Source organism: Myotis brandtii, unplaced genomic scaffold, assembly GCF_000412655.1.
Source record: "Myotis brandtii unplaced genomic scaffold, ASM41265v1 scaffold251, whole genome shotgun sequence".
Classification (NCBI taxonomy): Eukaryota; Metazoa; Chordata; class Mammalia; order Chiroptera; family Vespertilionidae; genus Myotis; species Myotis brandtii.
Window position 1 is genome coordinate 1,545,102 of NW_005359516.1, and position 23,831 is coordinate 1,568,932.

Sequence of the window (23,831 nt, forward strand, 5' to 3'; positions counted from 1 at the left end):
TCTCAGAGTGCAGTCAAGACAAAGGCGTCTGGAAGGATCACTTTGGGGCCTTGGGGTCTGGGCCAAGGAGCGGGCTCACAGCGGGAAATAGGAGACGCTTCCTGGGTAAAAGGAGAATGCGGCCAGCTGCGCTCCAGAGTTCCAGCCCTCGGGGGAGAGATGTTTTCATGCTTTTTGCTTTTTCTCTAAGTATGTTCCTGCTGCTCCCGTGGATTAAACTTGATTCCTGCAGGAGATGTCAGACCCATGGCAAATGCTAAGCTTCAGACCACAAGAAAAAGGTGTGTTTGTCCAGACCAGATCTTGAAAGAAGAGTGAGGAAGCAGAGGGAGGGGATCCCAAGAAATCCCAAGACCAGCAGCCCGCCCTGTCTAGATAGCTTCTGGCCCAACCCATTCCTTGGGGCTCAATTTTCATAAAGTGGAACTCCTTCCCAAGTGTGACCACAAGGCAAAGGTAACTATTACCTAAGCCAGTGGTTCTCAACCTTCGGGCCCTTTAAATACAGTTCCTCATGTTGTGACCCAACCATAAAATTATTTTCATTGCTACTTCATAACTGTAATGTTGCTACTGTTATGAATCGTAATGTAAATATCTGATATGCAGGATGGTCTTAGGCGACCCCTGTGAAAGGGTCGTTCGACCGCCAAAGGGGTCGAGACCCACAGGTTGAGAACCGCTGACCTAAGCAAAGGGCACCTGGAAAGGGAAGAGGTGATGCCTGAGTGAGGAGGGAGGGGGAGGCGGAAAGTCCTGGAGACACAGAACACACTGGGTCTTTAAGCCTCAAAGCTCACCCTGCCCACAAGCAGTCTTGACAAAAGATTCACAGTTCCACTCAGAAGGCTGAGCCAGAGATGTTCCACACTCCACTCCCACCCCGCCCACGCAGATACATGCCTACACAGTCACACCCCATTCAGGTTCTAAAGAGATACACACACCAACACAGCTTTGAGGTTCCAACCATTTTATACTGAAATGCACATGGGCTGATCCAAAAAGGGTCGAACTGGGGGAGGAAGAAATGATGAAAGTGGGTGATCCCAGGGCTCGATGTTACCAACTCTTGGAGCATGTGCCAGTCCACCTGTCTGTCTGCCCACCCTGGCAGGACGGTCTGGCCTGGAGGTCTGGAGGAGCTCAGCTGAGCTGGGCAGAGGAAGCAGCCAGTCCTGGGCCAGGCAGTCCTCAGCTGAAGGGCTTCACCAGCTTCATGGCAGCATAGTTCTAGAGGAGAGAGGAGGCAGGGACACGTGATGACAGCTGCAGGAGGGACGGAGCAGGGAAAGGAGGCTCATCTACTCAACCACCTGCCTGCACTTCGCCCTCAGCACCCTTACCCCTCACTCAGCTCAACACCACCCTCCTGGTGCCCTTGCCAATCACACAAGCCCAGACTTTCCTGAAACTCTTCTGGAACCCTCCCAGTTGGGGGGCCACAGCTGCCTGAATTGCTCTGTCTTCTCCCCCATCAATCCAGGGCCTACTCTCATGTTCCAACCACAGCCAAGAGGATTCTGACCACCAGGGCCTGCCCTGGCCTCTTCGTCAGACAGGTGGCCTGAAGGCATGGCCATGACCCTCGCCCCCTCCCACATGGACCCAGGGCTCACTGGCCACCATGCTCCTGTCCAGAAAGTAGAGAGAGAGAGAGTTGGGGGGCTGGTGTACGGGGATGACCCGCGATGCAGGCCAGCACCTGGGATGGGTCACCCCTGATTAGACCCTGGCTGCTGTAGGACTGAAAGGAATCTCCCACCCCACTCCTCCCCCCAAACCATGAAAACACATACAACACAACACAGGGCTCCTAATTGGGACAGTATGTTCCCCAGCGCCGGCCCGGGAAAGCCAGCTCTGGAAACAAAGCCTTCCCGCCAGATCCGCTGCCTCCCCACGCTGGCCCTGCTCCCGCTGGCTGGGGGCAGCGGGAGGAACCAGACAGGCTGCCCTCCCTGTCCCCCTCCCAGGGGAGCTTCCAAGAGGGTGGGAGACTAGACCAACTGGAAGGAGCAGCCCCTCGACGTAGTCCCCTCCACCAGGCCCTCTGCCCTCCCCCCAAGGCCAAAAAGCCAGGTGAAGGTCTTGGGCCACCAGGTGATGGAGCAACTTGGCTGGAGAGAAGCAAGATTTGCCCAGGTTGTAGCAAAGGCCTGTCCACATAACCAGTCTGCGGCCTCAGGCCCAGGCTGCCCCTCCAGCCCTGGACCTCTCACCTATGATTTGTCCCCCGATACGCCAGTCCTGGGAGAGGGATGGTGAAGTTGGTGTTTTAAAGAGGACAATTTTCAGAAGAACTCAAAGGAGGGTGATGGCCACTGCTAGAGACCCCGGAGACAGGGGAGGGTTCTGACCAGGGCTAGCGGCAAAGTGCCCCTCTGCTCTGCCCACAGGGCCCGGGGTTAAGGCTGCTCTAGGGACAAGGAAGGAGCACGGGCTGGAATTGACTGGAAATCTTCTCTCCTCCCCCGCCAGGCAGCGGGGCACCTTCTCCAGACCCTGAAGGCCTGGTCTGCTGCCCACTTGCCTCACAGGGGCAGGCACTAGGCAGAGAAAGAGCTGTGGGGATGTCACTCTGGCCCTGCCCCTGCCCTCCCCTTAGCTCTTCAGGAGGACACTGGCTTGATGTGAAGGCCCCCAAGGAAGGTGAAAGGGCTCCCCTAACCACTATGCTAGCACAGCAGGTCAGAGCTGACCCAGTCCAACCCGCGCATCCTTATGCTGATGGGAGGACCGTGAATTTCTGGACCTAGACCCTCCTTTGTCACTTAGGCCCAAATGGTTCCCTCGTGACTGGAAATCTTCTCTCCTCCCCCCGCCAGGCAGGGGCAGGCACTAGGCACAGAAAGGGTGGTGGGGATGTCACTCTGGCCCTGCCTTGCCCTCCCCTTAGCTCTTCAGGAGGACACTGGCTTGATGTGAAGGCCCCCAAGGAAGGTGAAAGGGCTCCCCTAACCACTATGCTAGCACAGCAGGTCAGAGCTGACCCAGTCCAACCCGCGCATCCTTATGCTGATGGGAGGACCGTGAATTTCTGGACCTAGACCCTCCTTTGTCACTTAGGCCCAAATGGTTCCCTCTGCTGGTCTCCACAGTCCATGTAAGAGACCAAAGGGATGGCTTTGTGGTTTTAACTACAAGAGGTGCAAGCTGCTAATATAGTAAGTCCTCACTCAACATCGTCCACAGGTTCTGACACTTTAAGTGAAGCGACATATAACGAAACCAATTTTTACCATAAGCTAACTGATAGAAACAAGAGTTAAGTTCTTCTGACATCACATCAACGTTATAATGAAACTAGAGGCCCGGTGCACGAAATGCGTGCACTGGTAGGGTCCCTAGGCCTGGCCGGCAATCAGGGCCGATCGGGGCCTTCAGGCTGGGGGTTGGAGCCTTCCTTCGTTCCATGCTGCCCCCTGGTGGTCAGCGCTGCTAATATAGTAAGTCCTCACTCAACATCGTCAACAAATTCTGACACTTGTGACGCGACATATAACGAAACCAATTTTTACCATAAGCTAACTGATAGAAACAAGAGTTAAGTTCCTCCAGCATCACATCAACATTATAATGAAACTAGAGGCACAGTGCACAAAATTCGTGCACTGTTAGGGTCCCTAGGCCTGGGCAGCAATCAGGGCCCATCAGGGCCTTCTGGCTGGCGGCCGGAGCCTTCCTTCGTTCCGCGCTGCCCCCTGGTGGTCAGCGCACATCATAGTGAGCAATCGAACTCCCAGTCTCCAGGTGGAACTCCCGAGGAGACACTTTGTATATTAGCCTTTTATATATATAACTTTAAATTACATTCTCACACATGGAAACCCTGCTGGTGCATGGGCTCTCGCCAGTCACTGCGGGAGAGAGCTCTCCACCCACCTCCTCCTCCTGCAGGATTCACAAAGCAAAATGCACACAGGCAAGTTATTCCCAGAGCAGACTGCTTGCTGTGTGTGTACTGCACTTGACCAGACTGAGGCCTACAGTGTCCCTGCATTAGGAGCCATGAACAGACTGCCCTGAAGCCCTGAGCCAGTCCCTTTTCTTCTCTGGTTGTCTCCTTCTTTGCCATTCAAATCAGGGTGACATGGCCCTGGCCAGCATAGCTCAGTGGTTAGAGCGTCAGCCAGCACACCAAAGGGTCTAGGGTTCGATTACCAGTCAAGGGCACACATCTGGGTTGCAGGTTCAATAACCTGCAACCAATTGATGTTTGTCTCTCATATCGATGGCTCGCTCTCTCTCTCTCCCTCTCCCTCTCCGTCCCTCCCTCCCTCCCTTCCACTCTCTCTAAAAAGCAATGGAAAAATGTCTTCAAATGAGGATTAAAAAACAACAACAAATCAGGGTGATATGGAGTTGATTATGCCATCCTATTTTCATATCAGTTTGAAATTTTCATTTATAAAGGTTTAAAATTGCTTAAAGAATATTAAAAGTCAGGCATCAGCCTGGTAACACTGTGGTCCCTTCAAAGTTTCAAGTTCCAGAGACATTGGGGGACAGGGTAGGGGGCTGGAGCATCTTCAGGGTTCCCCTGATGAGCTGTGAGGACCAGGGAAGCCAAGACCAAGAATACAGCCCCAGATCCTCCTCTTTTGGGCGCGGCCCCATGGAGCTGGGGGGCAACAACTGGCTTCTCACCAGGTGAAAGGGACCCCCATGTGCACTGTACCACGTGAGAGGGCCACCTCCTGTCTATCCACACACATCTTCCCCCAGGCCTACCCTCTGCAGGAGGCGGGACACTGTGTCACTGTGCTCAGGTGGACAAGAGACCCTCTCCTGGCCCCAGGTCCCTTCCTCTGGACCTCAGCAGGTGCCATCCTCGCAAACAGAGGGACCTCCTCCTCTATTCTGCCATCTACACCGTCCCTTCCTGACGGAGGACAAGAGAGGGGGACAGGCCCACACCCTCCACAGGAAGGTCCCCCACTCCCCCTACCCAGGGGCTCACCTACCCTTTGATTACATAGTCCAGGGGCTTGCTGAGGACAGCTATGTCTTCCCATCGACAGCAAGAACTGTTTCCCCTTTTGGACTAAGAGCTCCCTAAGGGTAGGACTTTGTCTACCAGACTGGGAACTCCCAGAGTAGGGGTCATGTCTCCCTCCTCAGACCGTGGGCTCTGCAAGGACAGAGGCTGCGTCTCTCCATCAGACTGGGGCTCTTTGAGGACAAGGACCGACTCTCCCTGAGTCCGGGCTCTGCTGGAGGTCAAGAGCTGTGCCCCCCACATCAGACCAGGAGCTCCTCCAAGACAGGGCTTGTGCCTCCCCTGCCCGGCCTGCTCACCGGGAAGGCATAGACGAAGATGCCCAAGAACAGCAGGAGGATGAAGAGAATGATGAAGAGGATGATGGTGCACCGGAACCGCCGCCACAGGATGAACTTCATCGTCTTGTACGGGGAGGTGAACCAGAGGAAGGAGGTGTCAGGGCGCCTGGAAGTGAGATCCCAGAGGTCAGCAGGCAGACCTACCATGGCCGCTTTCTCCAAGTCCTGCTCCCAAACCACCCTGACCCTCCACAGTCAGCCCCAGGCCCCACCCAGCCTGGAGACCCAGTTCCTACCCCAGAACTCACCTGCATTCCCTTGTCCTCCAAGCCTTTGCTATAGTGTGAGCCCCACCCGAGCTGCCCTTCTTTTCATGGTGCCACCAACCCTATACACCCTCAGGGGCCCCTTCTCTGCCACTCTGTCCAGGACACCTTCCCTGCCACCCTCTTTCCTTCCTGACCCAGGACTTAAAAGACTAGAGATTTGGGAGCTGGGCAGAACCTCAAGGGACTGTCACATTAAGTGAGCTATGGCCCAATGAGCCCCAGATAAGCCAAGCCACCTGACTAGATACACATGGCTGGTCCATGGGAAGTGAGCCCAGTTTCTCTCATAACCAAGAACCTCAAGACCTGCCCCAAGGTCAGCCTCACAACTCAATGAGCTTGCAGGATTTTGTGTCGCAATAATGGCCTTTTAACTACATGCCACTGGATCTCCTGGGCCTCTCTCGTTTTTCCAGCCAGATCCCAGCCATCCCAGGATGGCTCTCCCCACTCTGCCAGCCCCGTGGCACTTGGAGCAGCCTGGTGATAAAGTGGGCTGTCTCTGCTAAGTCTGACTTGAGCCACACAGGCCACAGGGGAGGACCTAGCAAATGCAACCCTGACACCACCTCCCCCAACTGTAGTCTTTCAGCCCCCAGTAACTGCCTTCAAGGCGTCTACATCCACTTAGGGGCCTATGTGGTAGGGAAGATAAGGACCGGTCCCCCATTTCACAGATGGGAAAATGACGGCTGAAAGACTGTTTGAAAGCCACACTGACACCAGGAGAGCCATGGAAGACAGCTTGGTCAAGGGAAAAACCCTGATCAGGCTCCAGAGCCAATCAGATCAAGTGGGAGAATTCCAGCCTCACCACTTTCCTTACTCAACTTTGCTAAGACTGTTTCCTCACCTGTAAAATGAGATGATAATAACAACCCAGCAGAGAAAGTCCCACAGCACAGCATGTACATGCCATATGACAGCTTGCTCAGCACTCAGCCAATAGCTACCCAACAGTGCCCGCTTCCGGAACTAGCTGAGGAGCCCAGTGTTCCTGGAATGGCGTCTGTCACCTGCCCCCTAACACTGTGTGGCCCTCTCTGGGCCATGTGGGCATTGTGACCTTCTTAAATGTTTCATGACTTCTGCAATAGATGCCTCCTAGACCGTGGCTACACCTCCCAGCTCCCCTGGGCATCGGGGATCAGGGGCTTGGCACTGACTTTGGGTCCTCGAGTTTGGGGTTCATGTTGGGCTCATCCCGGCCCTGGCCAGCAGGTCGCTCCTCATGCTCACTCTCTGCTACGATCTCCAAGGTCATCTCCAGTTTGCCCTGTGGAGACAGAGGGACAGAGGCTCTGCCCAATGGCCGGGAGAGGAGCCATTGATGGAGGGGCCTATGATGTAGGGAAGACAAGGGCTGGACCCCAGGACAATAGTAAGAGCCACTTTATTTAATTTTTTTAGTGCTATTGGGTTGATCTGATCATAAAAGCAGTAACTGCTCCTCGTAGAGCATTTAAAAACTACAGAAATACACAGGCACACCTTGTTTTATTGTGCTTTGCTTACTGCGCTTTGCAGATATTGCATTTTTTACAAATTGAAGGTTAGACCCTCCACCAGCAAAAAAGATTCCGACTCACTGAAGGCCCAAATGATGTTTCGTATTTTTTTAGCAATCAGGTATTGTTAAAATAAGGTAGGTACATTGTTTTTATAGACATAATGCTGTGGCACACTTAACAGACTACAAGATAGTGTACACATAGCTTCCATATGCACTGGGAAACCAAAAGATCCGTGTGACTGGTTTTGTTGTGGTTATTTGGAACCAAACCCACAATATCTCCGAGGTCTGCCTGTGCAGACGAAGGAGAACATCAGCGGCGCCTCCACGGTGTGGAGACACGCCCCGTTCACATTGTGACGCAGCAGAGCCGGTGTTCTCGGCAAGTATGTGAACTACCACACTGTGTACGCATACTTCTCCGGCTTGCTTCTTTCACTGAGAAATACATCCTATTTTACTGTATAATTATATACTCTTTAAAGTTTGCTTCGTAGTGGCTGTAAGACATTCTATGGGATGGTTGGCCATAATTTGTTTCGTAAACTACTTATTTTGGTTCATTTAGGTTGTTTCCGACTGTGCAGTACTATAAATAATGCTGCAGCAAATACCCCAGAACCTATTTTTTTCCCTTTTAGCGGGTGATTTCTTTTGGAGAGATTTTTAGAAGTGGGATGACAGAGGACAAAGGCATAAGTATCGTTAAATCTCTTGTTGTATGTACCGAATTGCTTCCACACCTGGTAGAACCGTGAGCACCCCAGCAGAAGTCAATGAGGAGCGTGTCTGCATCTTCACCAGAAGTGAGCACTTCTGGTTTTAAATCCTAATTTAATAGGCAAAAAGCTTTCACACTTTAAAATATGCCTTTATTTAATTACTACGGGGAGTCAACCTTTTCAAATGTTTAATGCCCATCTGTGCTTCTTTTGTGCATTATCTATGCATGCCCTTTGCTCATTTTTTTTGAGGTGTTCATTATTTCTTGTTGTTATGATTCATTATACAACAAGGGTATTTTATTTCAAGGGCCACGTTAGGGGCTGGCTGACGGCCTATATTTCTAAATAAAGTGTCAGGGATTCACTTCCTCTGCAGAGGAAGGACAGCTCACAGCCCCCTGTCACACCCCTGAGCAGACCTCTGGGCAAGAACAGTAGGACAAGGAAGGTCCCTTGTAGGGTCCTGCTCGAGTGAGCGAGGCAGGACCCCTGTCCTCTACAGGAGCCTAGGCCAGAGGGGTCCCAGCACACAGATCACTGTGAAGACCCAGGAGCCGGAGCACAAACAGGGTCAGAGGGAGATAAGCGCATCTTTAGATTTAAATGGGCTCCCCTGGTATGTGAGCCTCAAGGAGAGGAAGGCTGGGAACTAGAAAGGGAAGATGGCTGGCGCCTTGGAAACCAGGGAGAGGGAGGACAAGAGAGGGGGGACAGGCACACAAATGCTCTGGTGCCTCCACTGGCTGGCGGGGAGCAGACTTACCGCTAAGATCTTCTTCTCACCCTCCTCTGCCACACAGGGCCACCAGCCCTTCACTGTTTTCTGTTCAAAAAGGGACACGAACCACTCCGGGTGGAAAGTGTCATCCAGCAGGTCCAGGGAGCACTTCTCCGCCGTCTTGGCGGGCTTGGGCATGCGGTTGAGATCCAGCTGCAAGGAGCCTGTGGCAAAGAGGGGTTCCTTGTCGGAGGGTTTCTCAGTCACTGGCAGCGAGTCCCACCCAGGGGCGGGGCAGGTTCCACAAAAACTCACAGTTACCTCCTCAACCTCCATCCATGGGCTTAGCCACAGGTCAGATCCCTCAAACTCCAGCTCCCCATCCATGCCCTCTTACTCCATCCATACAGCTTCCCATCCATCTACTCACGTACCCATATGCCCACTAATCTACCTATTGATTTGCCTTAAGAGAGCTCAACTATTCATCTTCCTATGCACGAATCCATTCATTGTCTACATCTATCATCCATCCATTTTAAATTGTTTTTATCGTAGAAAAATCTATTTGTCATAAAATTTGTCATTTTAATTCAAAATTGACCACCCCTAAAAGAAATAGCACACCCATTAGCAGCCATTCCCCATTCCCCACTCCTTCCAAGCCTAACAATGTTGAGCCATATAGAATTTCCTATTGTGGATATTTCTTATCAATGGAATCATAAAATATGTGTCACTTAGCATGCTTTCAAGGTCCACCCATGCTGTAGCATGCATCAGTATTTCATTCTTTCTATGGCTGAATAATATACAATTGTATGGGTAGACCGCACTTTCCTGGTTAACTTTTATAGCTGTGATGGGACTGTTACAGTCCAGCCTGTTGGCCCCATACAAGGCCGTCCTCCTCCCCCCAAATCTCACTCCTGTGAGAACACGGTCTCTACCATATCCTTCGGCCCTGTGCTCCCTGCTTCCCAGTTCAGGGTTCAGCACACTTCTGCCCCCAAGAATCCTGTCTGGGGCCTGGGGGAATGGAGACATGTTCACTCATTCGGTCATCACTCAGGCACAAGGGTAATTGTTTTTTCGTAGAAAAATCTATTTGTCATAAAATTTGTCATTTTAATTCAAAATTGACCACCCCTAAAAGAAACAGCACACCCATTAGCAGCCATTCCCCATTCCCCCCTTCTTCCAAGCCTAACAATGTTGAGCCATATAGAACTTCCTATTGTGGACATTTCTTATCAATGGAGTCATAAAATATGTGTCACTTAGCACGCTTTCAAGGTCCACCCATGCTGTAGTATGTATCAGTATTTCATTCTTTCTATGGCTGAATAATATACCATTCTATGGGTAGACCGCACTTTCCTGGTTAACTTTTATAGCTGTGATGGGACTGTTACAGTCCAGCCTGTTGGCCCCATACAAGGCCGTCCTCCTCCCCCCAAATCTCACTCCTGTGAGAACACGGTCTCTACCATATCCTTCGGCCCTGTGCTCCCTGCTTCCCAGTTCAGGGTTCAGCACACTTCTGCCCCCAAGAATCCTGTCTGGGGCCTGGGGGAGAGAGACATGTTCACTCATTCGGTCATCACTCAGGCACAAGGGTGAAGAGTGTCTTGAGCCCCTCACTGGCTGGGCTCAGTCTGCATCTAGACTGAGGGGTGGGGCGGGGGAGGGGTGGAAGGCATCCTGTCAAGCCTGATGCCAGCCAGCCAGCGATGGACAGCATATGCCTGCACTGCCTTAGCCTGTGTTTCCCTCTCTTCCTCGCCTATCTGAGTCCTACCATCCAACGTGGTGCAGTGTCAATGCCACCTCTGCTACTAGACCATCCTGCTGACCACGCTGGCACTACTCTTCATCAAGGATCTCACTCAGCACCAAGGACCAGGGACTCTGAGCTCCCTGCGGGCAGAAAGTAGGACTGCACCTCCTGCCAGCCAGCCAAGAATGGCACACACACACAGGGGGGCTCTGGAGTCGCCCCCAATGTACAGAACGGTGCTGATGAGAAGCAGTGCTCACCCAGAAAGTCGTCAAAGGAGAACTTGTCATTGTCCCAGATCTGGAATACCACTCGCGCTGGGATTTTGCTCTCAGTCTTGTCCAGCCTCCAGAAAGCATCCTGGCCAGAGGAGGAGCAGAGAAGGAAGTGAAAAGAGAGATTAGAGAGAGGCTGGTCCCTTCCAGCTTGGACGGCTGCCTGGAGGAGGCAGTGGGATGGGGCATCCCTTAGGGACTTGCCAGAGCCAGGTTCTGGCGGGAAAACTCATGAGACCCCAAAGAGCAGGGTTCTGGTTCAGGAGGGTACCGTGCAGGCTCCCTTCACACAGGTGGCTCCTTGGATCCTCTCAATTTGCTGATTCGATGTTCTCACTCCTGTTTTACAGTTGATGAAACAGAAGCTTGGAGAAGTTAAGCGTTTGCCCACGATCTGACAGCTAATAATAGTAATAGTAATATGGCACCTCTTAGGCGCCAGCCCTTTACCACTATGAACTCATCTCTCTTTCCAATAACCTATCAGGGAGACACGCCTCGGTGCTGAGAAAAGCAGAGCAGGTACCATGTGAGTCACACCCCTGGGAAGTGGCGACCAGGGTCCACACCAGGCAGTCAGGTTTCAGAGTCCAGTTCGCACCTCGAAATCCTGCTCTGCCCTTGTGATCTTGGGGACAGAGTGGGCTGGCTGGGAACTTGAGGTACCCCACCCCTGACACACTGCTATAAGGAGCTGACACTGGGGGGCAGTGGCCCCAGCTCCTTCCCCGCCATGCCAACCCACCCACCTTCACCCCCTGAGACCTTGCTCTGGGGCAAACCAAAGCCACTGGTGCTGGCAAGTTCCCCCGCCCTCCTGCGCTCCCCATCCCAGCTCCCTCTCACCAGGCAGCCTGAGTCTGTCATCTTGGGTTTCTTCCCAAGAGGCCTCACCAAGCCACTGAAGGATGGGGACTGGGCATGCCGAGGCCTGGGTTTACCTTGGGTCCAGACTCACTCCACCCAAAGCACTGCCACTGGGGCTTTCCTGCTCATGCCTGTCCTCTGTCCTCTCACTGTCGCCTCTCCCGAACAGTGGCAAGGACAGGAAACATTCCGACCAGCCTGCAGGTCACAGCAGGGGCCTAGACTGAGTCTCGGAGAGACAGACTCCATAGGGAGTTGGGGAACACGGCTGACCACACGTGGTTGTCTGGCCCTGGGGGCCTCGTACACACAGCCTCGCTGCCCAGTCAGGTTCGTGCCTGCTGTGTGGCCACCCCGAGCCATGCAAACCCACAGAGCCCCTAAACCGGGACCATGACCCGAGCAATGGTCACCTCGCAAAGCACCCAGCCTCCGTCTGGACCGCGGCCTGACTTGGTGAAGGGTCTCAGGTCCCCAGCTGGGCCCTGGCCCCCCAGCCCCTGTCTGGTGCCTCCCCCTTTTCCGGGCCCCGGCCCTCCTGCAGGTGCCTGCCTCCTCTGGCGGGGCTTTTATGGCCAGCACCGCAGGCCCGCCTGTGCAGGCCGCCAGCAGCCTCCATTCCTCCGGCCGGCCTGGTTTATGGGCTCAGTAATGAGCCAGAGGTTCAAACAGCCCCTGGTGGGAGCAGCTGGGCTGGGGCTCCAGCCTGGGGAATGGCCCCCCAGGTCCCAGGCGCTCATTACGCTCCCGGTCTGGGCCCTTTTACTAGCTGTTTATTTGCAGGGTGGGTGCCTGACGCGCAGGCAGGCCCCGGTGGGTGTGCTGGGCTCCAGGTGGGGAGGCGGCCAGGGCGACCAGCGGTGGTTCAAAGCAGCCGGATGAAAGGAGACCTTGTACTTTACGACAGTCTCGTCTGGTTAATGGGGTCCCTGGAGGGCCTGCCTGCCAGAGGCCCTGAACCCCTCGGCAGAGGGCCGGCTCTGCTGCATGACCGAGGAGCCCAGAGGCTGCTCAGTGCCCCCACACAAACCCACCCCGAGACTCGGGCCTGTAGCCCAGACTGGCTCCTTGGTGCCCCACTGTGTGCACGCTGCACTTGCCTCCCAGGGCCCTTTGCCCACAGAAGGACCTGGGTCAAGCCAGTTCTCCCTCACGCCCCTGGTGACCTCAGAATCCCGTGGGCTCTGTTTCTCAGCCTCCTCCAGCCCTCCCTCCAGCCACCCTCTCCGGGAGCCCGCACCACACGGCATGCCCGTTCCCCAGCCTTCCCCACTCCTGGAGCCTCTTCTGGACTCCCCACTCCCCTTCCTCCTCTCCACCCCGCAGTCCCCATGGGCCTCTCATCCTCTCAGGGCTGGCCCAGGCTCTGCCACCAGGAGCCCGCCCAACTCTCTCCTCTTCCTTGCGGTGCCTGTAATTCAGGGATGAAACCCCATCATGGCCAGAATGGACCCATCTCAAATTCTCACCTAGCAACCCAGCTGGGCCCTCAGAACTTCCGGGTAACTTTCTCCATACCAGCAAGGAGCCTGTTCTCTCTCCCTCTCCCGCTCTCTTTCTCCCTCCCTCTCTCCCTCTTCCTCTCCCTCACTCAGGATAATAGCTACCTCCAGCCTTTTCCATTTGTCTCACATCACCTGCCACAGTAGCGGGAGATTCTCTCTCCTCCTACTTTGTAGAAAATGCAGAAGCCTCTGCGTCCTGCACCTTCTTGCTGACATCCCCACCTGTCGCAACGAAGGGGTTGTCCCGCCTCTCATTTGAGCAGGCCTATCGTGTCTCAGCCTCAGTTTCCCCCCACGCCTACCCCCTTTTAGGGCTTGGTGAGCACCAGAGCTGGTGGGCAGGAGGCCTCGGCCCTCCCTTCCCCATTCCCAGCCCCCACTCCGTCTGTCCACAGCAAACTGTTTGCTTGGTTTAGAGCCCTCCCCACCAAAGGCAGCATTTGCTTTGTTATGGAAACATCTCGTGATAGACAAGCACACTGAGCAAAGGCTGACAAGATCAAAGCTACACATAGGCTAGGCCTTCCTGGCCTGCACAGAACCAGGGCTGTAGCTCAATTCTATTTCCTGGCAGGCACTATGCAGCAATCTCTGGGTGAAAGAATTCATTTAACCTTGTTTAACCCATATTTTCTTCTGTTTGACGGCTTCAGAGTGCTCCACAGCACATTCTGGTTTCTCTAGAATGCATACAATCCTGTGTGTCGAGTCGGGAGGGGGTCATGCGGAAGGGATGTAATGAAGAGAATTAGGAAGACAAGTCGGCTGGGGTACATTATTATTTCCCTTCTTTAAGCCACTCAACCACTCAGGAAAGAAAGGGGAATCAGAGAACCTTTGCAGCTTGAAGCCGTGAGCTACCTCTGGACGGAAATCGGACCAGCAGAACCGAAATACCAGAGAGGTATTTACTATGTCGAATAGGAGAGAAGCTTGATTCTAGGTGCTCTCCACCTCCAGTCAGCCTGGCTGCGAGCCCTCACTGCCCACAGCACCTCCTCATTGTGATCTGGGTCTGCTTGCTAAGGGCAGGTGTAGAGCCACCAGGAAGGAGTGGGGGAAAACTCTTCACTTCTATTTCAAGAGGAAAGCGCAGATGAGAGCTCCCCTGGAAGATGCTGAGACACAAAGAGCAGAGGTCCTGAACCCACCCCTCCCTTCTGGCTGGTGCTGACGGCTCTCCTGGGTGCCTTCAGTCTGGGGTGAGAGAAGGGAGGTGGAGAGAAAAGAACAAAAACTCTGAGGCCTGGAAGGGCAGAGTCACTCCCTAGTGACTGTCCAGCTTGGACAATAACCACAGGCACCAGATGGGGAAATGTAGGACACTAGGTAGCAGGAGGAACGTAGCTAAGCAACACCCGATCCATCAGCCAGGTAGGCACCCCCTTGGGAAGCTCTACAGCAAGCATGTCAAACTTGCAGCCAGTGGGCCGCGAGTTTGACATGCTTGCACAAGGTCTGCCCCACTGCCGTGATGATAGCCATACTGGTTTCCCACCCAGACCCCGTGACCCTTCCTCTTGATTTATCTAGGATTCAGAGAAAGGCAGTGGTTTTAGGATTTGGAGTTAGCTACATATGATGGTTGTAGCACCTGTGTGGGGTGGTTGTGGGATGGCGGCAATGCCAGCAATAGCAATGATGGTGAGAGTGGAAGAAGTAGTGGGATGGTGAAGATGGTGGTGGTGGCTTTGGCAGTAATGGAGCAGTGGGAGAAGCTGTGGCAATGTCATGAGTGATGGGGACAGTGGTCGTGGTGATGTTGGCCGTGAGGGGACAATGAAGAATGTGACACTGGAAGTGAGGGGACAATGGAGAATGTGACACTGGCAGTGAGGGGACAATGGTGTGGTGACACTGGAAGTGAGGGGACAATGGTGTGGTAATGTTGGCAGTGAGGGGACAATGGTGTGGTAATGTTGGCAGTGAAGGGACAATGGTGTGGTAATGTTGGCAGTGAGGGGACATGGTGTGGTAATGTTGGCAGTGAAGGGACAATGGTGTGGTAATGTTGGCAGTGAGGGGACATGGTGTGGTGACGTTGGGAGTAAGGGGACAATGGAGAATGTGACACTGGAAGTGAGGGACAATGGTGACGGTTATTCTGCAATGATGGCAGTGCTTGTTCCAGTGGAGAGAGGGGGCACTGGGGCGGAGGGGGTATGACTATGGCATGCCAGTGCTGGTAGTGCGATCACCCTGACATCAGAAAGCCCAGGAGCTAGCACCTTGGGGGACAGGAACAACACTCACCTTCTTGGTGACGGTGCAGACTTGCTCAGCTGGCAGGTAGTCGAAGGGGAACACGAACCTCCAGTTAAAGCTGCCTTCGCCTCCCAGGGACCGATAATGCACGTCCGTCTTCTGCTTGTGTTCCTCAAAGCCAACCATCCAACTGGACACACACATTTTAGAGAACAGTTCTAATTAAGGTCTCCACCACAATATGCATCCTCACCTTGGGCAAATGAGGCATTAAGAAGGTACATGAACTTGGTAAATGATAAAGGAGAAATCATTCTCAAGAAATCTCCATGATGTACCAATGAGGCCACAAACTTTTAAACTTTCTCTCGGCAGACATCGTCAACCCCAATATTAATGTGGAAGAAGAAATCTAGTCGGGAAACAACTCCCCAAAGGCAGAGGTCACACCCTTAAACCCACCTTCCTTTCTTTCCCTCCCCCTCCCTACCCTAGAGCCCCCTTCCCAATGGGGCAGCACCGTGGGGCTGGGATGGGTGGGCAGGAGGAGGACTCCCTACCCTTTCACATAAATGTCGCTCATCTTTTCCCCCGTGAGGCTGAGGTCATCCAGGATCACATCCTTGGTGTTCCAGACAATGCAACGCAGGAAAAACCTGTGGGGAAGAAGAATTATTCACATCACATGGATCTCCCACCAGTGGGGGAGAGGTCTTCGACTGAGAAGCCAAGAAGCCACCTCGCCCAAGAAGACTTGGATGCTTGCCTGGCTGGACAAGACTGGTATCCTGTGGTCCGGGTGGTCCAAAGCCCAGCCCAAGAACAACCTCCTTGTCCCACCCAAGTTGGCGAGGACCATCCCACCACCCTGCTCAGCTCTAAGCCTGTGGCTGGAGCAAGTCACCTTTTGGCTCTCCGTGGGGTGATGTTGAAGGGAGGTCCAGGCCGCCCCAGGGCCTTCGGAAACAGGTCAATCCACATCTGCAGCTTCCCCTGAGGAGACATGACCCTGTTCTCTCACATCCTTTTCATTCAACCAACATCTATGACCATCTGCTCTTGGGGCACATGACAGAGAAAATCCAGGCCCGGCCATGGAGAGGCTCACCACCCCATAGGGGAGGTGCCCCAAGTGGGACCACAGGGCCAACTGCAAAGGTGAGCCCATGGCCCACAGACTGATGACTTGGGTCTGTGCCTGGGGATCAAGGTCAGGGAAGGCTTCTCAGAGATGGTGCTATCTGAGCTGAGACTCAGTGTGCCAGATGGAAAAGGGGAAGAGGACATTTCAGGCCAAGGGGATGGCATGTTCTAAGTCGGTGATGGCGAACCTATGACACGCGAACTCATTTTTTAATATTTCAGGCCAAGGGGATGGCATGCTCTAAGTCCTGGGGGGGTCAGAGAGCATGTTTCATCATAGAAAGGCTCCCAGGATTTCTACAACAGGAAACCATCTACCTGCTGCCCCTCAGCTCCCTATCTCCGCAGGTCACGTGTTTTTTGTCCCCATCTTATAGAAGAAGGAGCAGGAGTTGCAGTAAATTCTTCAGGGTCACAGAGCTAGAGAAGGCAAGAGCTGACATTTGGACATGGGCTGTGTCCCTCTGGGGAGCTGGTGGCCACACCACCAAGGGGAAGAGAGCTCAGTTCCAAACAGCAGAGATGGGGTCCCCTCCTGTTCTCACAGCACCTTCATAGCTGCCTCGGCCCTTCTTTGCCTGAAACCCTTTCTTTCCTCCTGAGCTCACCCACCCTGGGCCTGCTGTCCCTCTGCTCAGCCTCCTGCGTGGCAGGACACCTGTGGCCCTCCCGATGACTGTTCTCTGTGGCTGCTCTGCCATTCTGTCACAGGGTGCTGGTCGCCCTGTCTGAACTCCCCATGGCAGCCCAGCATGGGGCCAGCCATCTGAGATGTCATGACTGATGATACAGGAGGGCACCCTGAGGCCAGGCTGAAGCAGCAAGGCTTCAGAATGACTCATGGGAAGTCAGGGGTCTGGCCTACGTGGAGATGAAGGAGGCAACTCAGCCTCATTCCCCAGGCCCTAGGGCAGTGATGGTGAACCTATGACACACGTGTCAGAGGTGACATGCGAACTCGTTTTTTTGGTTGATTTTTCTTTGTTAAATGGCATTTAAATATATAAAATAAATATCAAAAATATAAGTCTTTGTTTTACTATGGTTGCAAATATCAAAAAATTTCTATATGTGACACGGCACCAGAGTTAAGTTAGGGTTTTTCAAAATGCTGACACGCCGAGCTCAAAAGGTTTGCCATCACTGCCCTAGGGCCTGCAGGTAGCCAGAGGAGGCCAGGCCCAACAGGTGCCCTGGAAGGCCAACAGTGGTGACACTCAGACTGAGGAGGAGGAACACCCTCAAGAAGGGGCTGACCAAATCCTGGGATCCCCGGTGGTGCCTCTGGGATGTCCATGTTGTCCTTGGGGTGGTGCTAGCTTAAGGTTGGGGACTCTGAGGCCTGATGGTTGACATCCTACCTGCTCGATGTCTGGCTGGAGGGGGCTGTAGAGGGGCCGAGACTCCACATGCTCAGGGACTAGGCCTTGCTGCTGGAGGACGTGCAAAGCCAGACGCTCCTCCACTGGGCCCAGGTGTGGGTTCGGGACCCTGCCAGCCTCTGCCGCAGAGAGAAGACAGAAACGTTGCTGGGGCTGAATGAGCAAGAGATAGAGCAACCTGTAGTCCTAGGGATGCCCCTAACCCCAACAGCCTCACCCAAGCCCAGACATACTTCTTCTGGTCCTCACGTCTCACCCTCTGTAGGGGAAACCTCGCTGTCCCTGGGCTCCAGGCTTAAACTCCAGATTCCCCATTGCCATCAACTTAAACTCCAGATTCCCCATTCCCCAAGCCTCTTCTATAAAGCGCTTCGTCCTCTTTCCCACCCATTCAAATCCTGCCTGCCCACCAAAACCCACCCCTTCCAAGAAGCCCTCCCTCCCTGACTACTCTGAATTCTGAGCCTCAGTAACCTCTATTCCCAAATTGGGCATCTACATGCTCTTAGTGCTATTCTCTGGCTGTTCTATTAGTAGCAGTAGCTAAAATAATAGCAATAACAGCAAACACTTATAAAGCAGGAACCAGGCACTGCTCTTCAGATATAACAGGTTGAATCCTCATAGTAACCCTAGAAGGTAAGTGCTACTATTATCCCCATTGTACAGATGACAGAAATGAAGCACAGAGCAGTCGCCCAGCTGGTCAGCAGGGCGGCTGAGACCACACACTCACTTAGGGAAAGGTGCATGACTAGACAAACACTCCTCTCCCCCTTGTGCTTTCCAGGGGGAGCTCCGTTCTACACGGGACTGGCGCTGGACCAAGTGAGGACTCAGGGATGGTTCTGACCCTGACAAGCCTGGCCAACCAGCCAGCAACTTGAACTTGGAGCTCCCATGAGACACCTTGACTGGGGGCTGGAGCTTCTACATATCTACACACACAGGTATGTATACTCATGTGTGCCCATGTTCAGTCTCGTGTGCACATACACACACAAACACATACACACGTGTTCATTCATCAAACCTGTCCTGTCCCCTTTAATAGGTGCCACTAGGGAAGCAGCAGGGCATCACAGAAGGACGCCGGTCCAGGAATCTAGCTCTGCTCCTAACTGGCTGGGTGATTTGGGCAGGTCATTAACCACTCGAGGCCTCAACAGCCTTATCTGCAAAAACAGGCTAATGTGAGTCCCCACCAACTCTAGCTTTCTGGCCTTCCTTTCCTACCAATGTATGACCATGAGTCCTGGCCCCTGGGCTAACGCTGCTCACAGACCAGCACTTAAACTCCAGATTCCCCATTCCCCAAGCCTCTTCTATAAAGCGCTTCGTCCTCTTTCCCACCCATTCAAATCCTGCCTGCCCACCAAAACCCACCCCTTCCAAGAAGCCCTCCCTCCCTGACTACTCTGAACTCTGAGCCTCAGTAACCTCTATTCCCAGACTGGGCATCTACATGCTCTTAGTGCTATTCTCTGCTTCATGCAAGCTGTTCTATTAGTAGCAGTAGCTAAAATAATAGCAATAACAGCAAACACTTATAAAGCAGGAACCAGGCACTGTTCTTCACAGATATAACAGGTTGAATCCTCATAATAACCCTAGAAGGTAAGTGCTACTATTATCCCCATTGTACAGATGACAGAAATGAAGCACAGAGCAGTCGCCCAGCTGGTCAGCAGGGCGGCTGAGACCACACACTCACTTAGGGAAAGGTGCATGACTAGACAAACACTCCTCTCCCCCTTGTGCTTTCCAGGGGGAGCTCCGTTCTACACGGGACTGGCGCTGGACCAAGTGAGGACTCAGGGATGGTTCTGACCCTGACAAGCCTGGCCAACCAGCCAGCAACTTGAACTTGGAGCTCCCATGAGACACCTTGACTGGGGGCTGGAGCTTCTACATATCTACACACACAGGTATGTATACTCATGTGTGCCCATGTTCAGTCTCGTGTGCACATACACACACAAACACATACACACGTGTTCATTCATCAAACCTGTCCTGTCCCCTTCATCAAACCTGTCCTGGACCCTTTAATAGGTGTCACTAAAAAAGCAGCAGGGCATCACAGGACCACCGGTCCAGGAACCTGGCTCTGCTCCTAACTGGCTGGGTGACTTTGGGCAGGTCATTAGCCACTCGAGGCCTCAACAACCTTATCTGCAAAAAAAAAGAGTCCCCACCAACTCTAGCTTTCTGGCTTTCCTTTCCTACCAATGTATGACCATTAGTCCTGGCCCCTGGGCTAACGCTGCTCACAGACCAGCAGAAGGAAATGAGACCACCCCTAAAACAGATGCATATTCTTAGGAAAAGAGAATGGGGCAGGAGCAGGGCCTGATGGAGAGGGCCTGGCTCAGCCATGACCTGGGAGTCAGCAAAACAGAACGAGAAGGAGGGGATTTGGGTGGGGTAGTCAAAGCCACTGCTCCCCTTTTCTAACCTCAGCACCAGCTCTGACATCAGACATCTCTGAAACCAGCAGGAGCGAGGGGCCAGCTGGGCCTATACATACCACCAGGGAGTCTGAGCTGCTCCGGGCGGGCAACGCAGGCCTATGGGCACCTCGACATGCAGGAAGCACGTGGTGGGATTCTCAGGCATGAGCATTAGGCAGACCCAGGGGCAAGGTGGGGACTGCCAGACTTCCTGCCTGCCCTGTGGATGCTTTAGGTGCAGGATCTGTGAGTGGGGGCTCAGAATGGACCATCGGGGACAAGTGGGCTAGTGCGACTCAGGTAGAAAACTATTTCTCAGTGCACTGTACCCCAAGCTCAGATCAAAGTCTGATTCCCCAAAGCCAGAAGCAGACTGATCCTAACCATGACCCTGACCACCGCTTCAGACTCACCCTTGCTCTTGCCTTCAGAAGAGCCTCACTCTGGCATTGAACTGAGCTCTGACCTTGGCTCCACCTTGACCTCTTATTTTTACAGCAGGGTCACAGGTAAGTACTGATCCCCAGAGCACCGACCCCCTCTGTGCCACCCTGGAAGATCCCAGACCACACCCTGCTGGTGTGGGTTGCATCCATTTGGCCCCTTTATGACAGGAGGGGGCCAACAAGAGAGAAGGAGACAGAGGAAGACCCACAGGTTTCCTGGCCAGCGGGCAGCTCACCTATTTCTTCAATGGTGTATTCTTTATCCTGAAACATCACGCGGTCTGCCTGGTACACGGGGGCTTTGACTCTGTGCTGCTGGCAGAACAGGTGGAGGAGCTGGGAGGGGCGGAGCTGGTCCCTCCACTGGTTCGGTCCAGAGCTGAGGCCCAAACACAAGGCAAAGAAGAGATGCTCCAGGACACTGATGATGCTGCTGGCACAGGTGGAGGAGCTGGGAGGGGCGGAGCTGGTCCCTCCACTGGTTCGGTCCAGAGCTGAGGCCCAAACACAAGGCAAAGAAGAGATGCTCCAGGACACTGATGAGGGCAGGGGGCGTGCAGTGACCTGTGTACCCACATGCACATCACCCACCCTTCCCTTTACAGTGGGCACCCCATCTGGTCGTTCACTATGACTGGGGATCTCCACTTTACAGATAGAGAAACTGAGGCCCGTAGATCATCGGACTTGTTCAAATACATACGCACAGAATCAGAACTTAGATGTTTCCAATTTCCAGATTTAGACAATCAGACCCAAATCAGAGCCAAGTTGGTAGGAAACGGGCGGGGGTTGTCCACACATGACTTCACCTAACATAAATCCCCTCAGGGTCCAGCTGGGGCCCATGTGTCCCACTGTCTGTCTGCCTCTGCAAGCTCTCCTTTCCTCTTTCCCTCTCCAGGCCCTTAAGGAGAAGTGGATCATAACAACATGATGAAGAGCAAGGTTCTTAGAGTCAGACAAAGAGACTCAAATCCTCTTCCCACCACTTATAAGCTATAACGTCTCCGGGCCTCCGTTTCCTTATCTGTGGAGTTGGCACAAGACCCAGTTGGACTGAGTGAGAGAACACCGGTGAGCTGGCACACAATACGTGCTCAGTGTTCAGGGGGTGGGATTGTTGTCAGAGAAGCAGCCTGCCCCTGTGCACCTACACACAGTAGGTCTGTGGGAGCCCACAACGAGCCCCAAACTTGGACAGCAGCCTGTTCTCCAGGTCGATGACCGTCTCCCCGATCTTTTCGTCCTTGGAGAGGAGGTCGTAGTCATAGAGAGTGATCTTCAGGTCCTTCTCCAGAGGCAGGGTGCAGGTCAGCTCGAACATCCTGCAGGGGTGGGCGCAGATGTCAGACAACGCCCGCCCCTTCATGTCACCGGACACCATGGGAACTCAAGAGGGTGGAAAATCTTGAGGATCCTGAAAGCTATCCCCGCCTCTTCCTCCCCTCCCAGGAGTGGCCCTGCTGTCCTCCCTCCTTGGGTCTCCAGTAGCTTTTAACACACACCACCCACAGCACTCTACTGGTACTGGGGTGTGTGTGTGTGTGTGTGTGTGTGTGGTTTTCCCAAATAACCTGGGCTGGGCACACAGCACCCATCTCATAGACCACAGAATGAATGAATAGTTGAAACAGGACATTAAAACTGAAGTTCCCCACAGGACACCAGGAGACCAGAGAGGCGAAACGCCAGAGCAAGGTGCCAGAGCTCTGGAGTTCACCCAGGGGATGGCCTGGGACCCGCTTTCAGGACTCTTGGGGCTTCACACCTGCTTCCGGAGTAGGATGGAGAGAGGATTTGTGAAGAAATTTTTGGAGAGAGCTCCTGCTATTCTGAGACCCCCACCCCACATGGGGGTCAAATGTGGAGGTGTTGGCCCTTCTCCCCAGTGAGTTCTCTGAGGAGGGAGCCAGCCTGGGACCAACGCACACTCTCACACTCGAGGAAGAGAAAGAGCTTGTGGCAGTGAGGAGAGAGGGGCTCCACTTGGGAGGAGCCACATTGCTCCCATCTTGGCTGGACCACCACAAGGCCAGACTGGAGCCAGTTTGAATCCTGCCCCTCGGGAGTTGGGGCTCCAGCAGTGAGACTGTGGAGAGGCCCACTGAGAACCAGAGAACCTGTGCCCCCATGCTGGCCACTGGAGCTCACCAAGTAGAGCTCCCGCCCCCATCTTCTCTGCAGCCCTTCCTCCAATCCCAGCTGGGGATGGCTCATCACTGCCAAAGACTGTTTCACCTTCAAAAATGGCACTTCCCCAGGCTCATTGGGTCCCTGCTGTTTAGCTAAGTGACTACAGCTAACTTGGTAGCTACCAGTTTGTAAATCCAATGTGTCTCTTAACAATATCAGAACATCCCGCCATCTCCTTACAAGGGCTAGAGAAATAGCTGCCGACCGCCCTGTGATTCTCCTTTCTTTAGCCTAAATAAGGTCACTTCCAAAGAGCAAGCACATCAGGATGTCTGGGAGCTGCGCCCGTGCAACGGGACTGATCTTTCCTTTCCTTAGGTTTCAAGAAGCACCTTACTTTCTTGAGTTCACATCCTTCCTCTATCTCAGCGGTTCTCAACCTGTGGGTCGTGACCCCTCTGGCGGTTGAAGGACCCTTTCACAGGGGTCACCTAAGACCATCCTGCATATCAGATATTTACATGACGATTCATAACAGTAGCAACATTACAGTTATGAAGTAGCAACAAAAATAACTTTATGGTTGGGTCACAACATGAGGAACTTTATTTAAAGGGCAGAAGGTTGAGAACCACTGCTCTATCTCATCACTACAGACAAAGGTGCAGCCAAGAGGGTAATCGTTAAACTTAATGAGGGATCCTGGATTAGAGCCTGGAACGGGCAAAGGACATTAGGGAGAAAAATGCCAAAATCCTAATAAAGCCTAGAGTTTAGCAAGTAGTAATGCACCAATATCATTAACTAGTTTTGACAAATATACCATGGTTTGGTAAGATGTCAACAGTGGGGGAAATTGAGTGAAGGGTATACAGAAATTGTACTATCTTTGTAACTTTTCTATAAATCTAAAATTATTCCAATAGAAAAGTTAATCTTAAAAAAAGAGACTAACTAGCAAATGCATGCTTTGGGTTCCTATTTAGATTTCTGATCTTTGAGGTAATTGTTTACGGGTTTAACTAGGAGTTTCTACCAGGACTCAAGCCTTTAGCGCACAATGAGGAAATA

At 53.2% G+C, this 23,831-nt stretch overlaps 1 protein-coding gene across 12 annotated transcripts in view; it reads right to left on the reverse strand.

Moving 5' to 3' along the window:
• Positions 1-961: 961 nt before the first annotated feature.
• The window catches only part of DYSF (dysferlin), a 205,276-nt gene continuing 182,406 nt past the window's right edge, over positions 962-23,831 (reverse strand). For all 12 annotated transcript variants that reach the window (XM_005867776.2, XM_005867772.2, XM_014540931.1 and 9 more), the window contains 11 exons: positions 21,782-21,952; positions 20,861-21,003; positions 17,705-17,844; positions 16,105-16,193; positions 15,761-15,856; positions 15,249-15,390; positions 10,609-10,708; positions 8,614-8,792; positions 6,779-6,888; positions 5,302-5,449; positions 962-1,233 (listed from right to left, as the gene is read on the reverse strand). In XM_005867776.2, the coding sequence (XP_005867838.1) occupies positions 1,195-1,233; positions 5,302-5,449; positions 6,779-6,888; positions 8,614-8,792; positions 10,609-10,708; positions 15,249-15,390; positions 15,761-15,856; positions 16,105-16,193; positions 17,705-17,844; positions 20,861-21,003; positions 21,782-21,952 (1,357 nt within the window). In that variant the 3' untranslated portion in view covers positions 962-1,194. The remainder of the gene's footprint in view (positions 1,234-5,301; positions 5,450-6,778; positions 6,889-8,613; positions 8,793-10,608; positions 10,709-15,248; positions 15,391-15,760; positions 15,857-16,104; positions 16,194-17,704; positions 17,845-20,860; positions 21,004-21,781; positions 21,953-23,831) is intronic.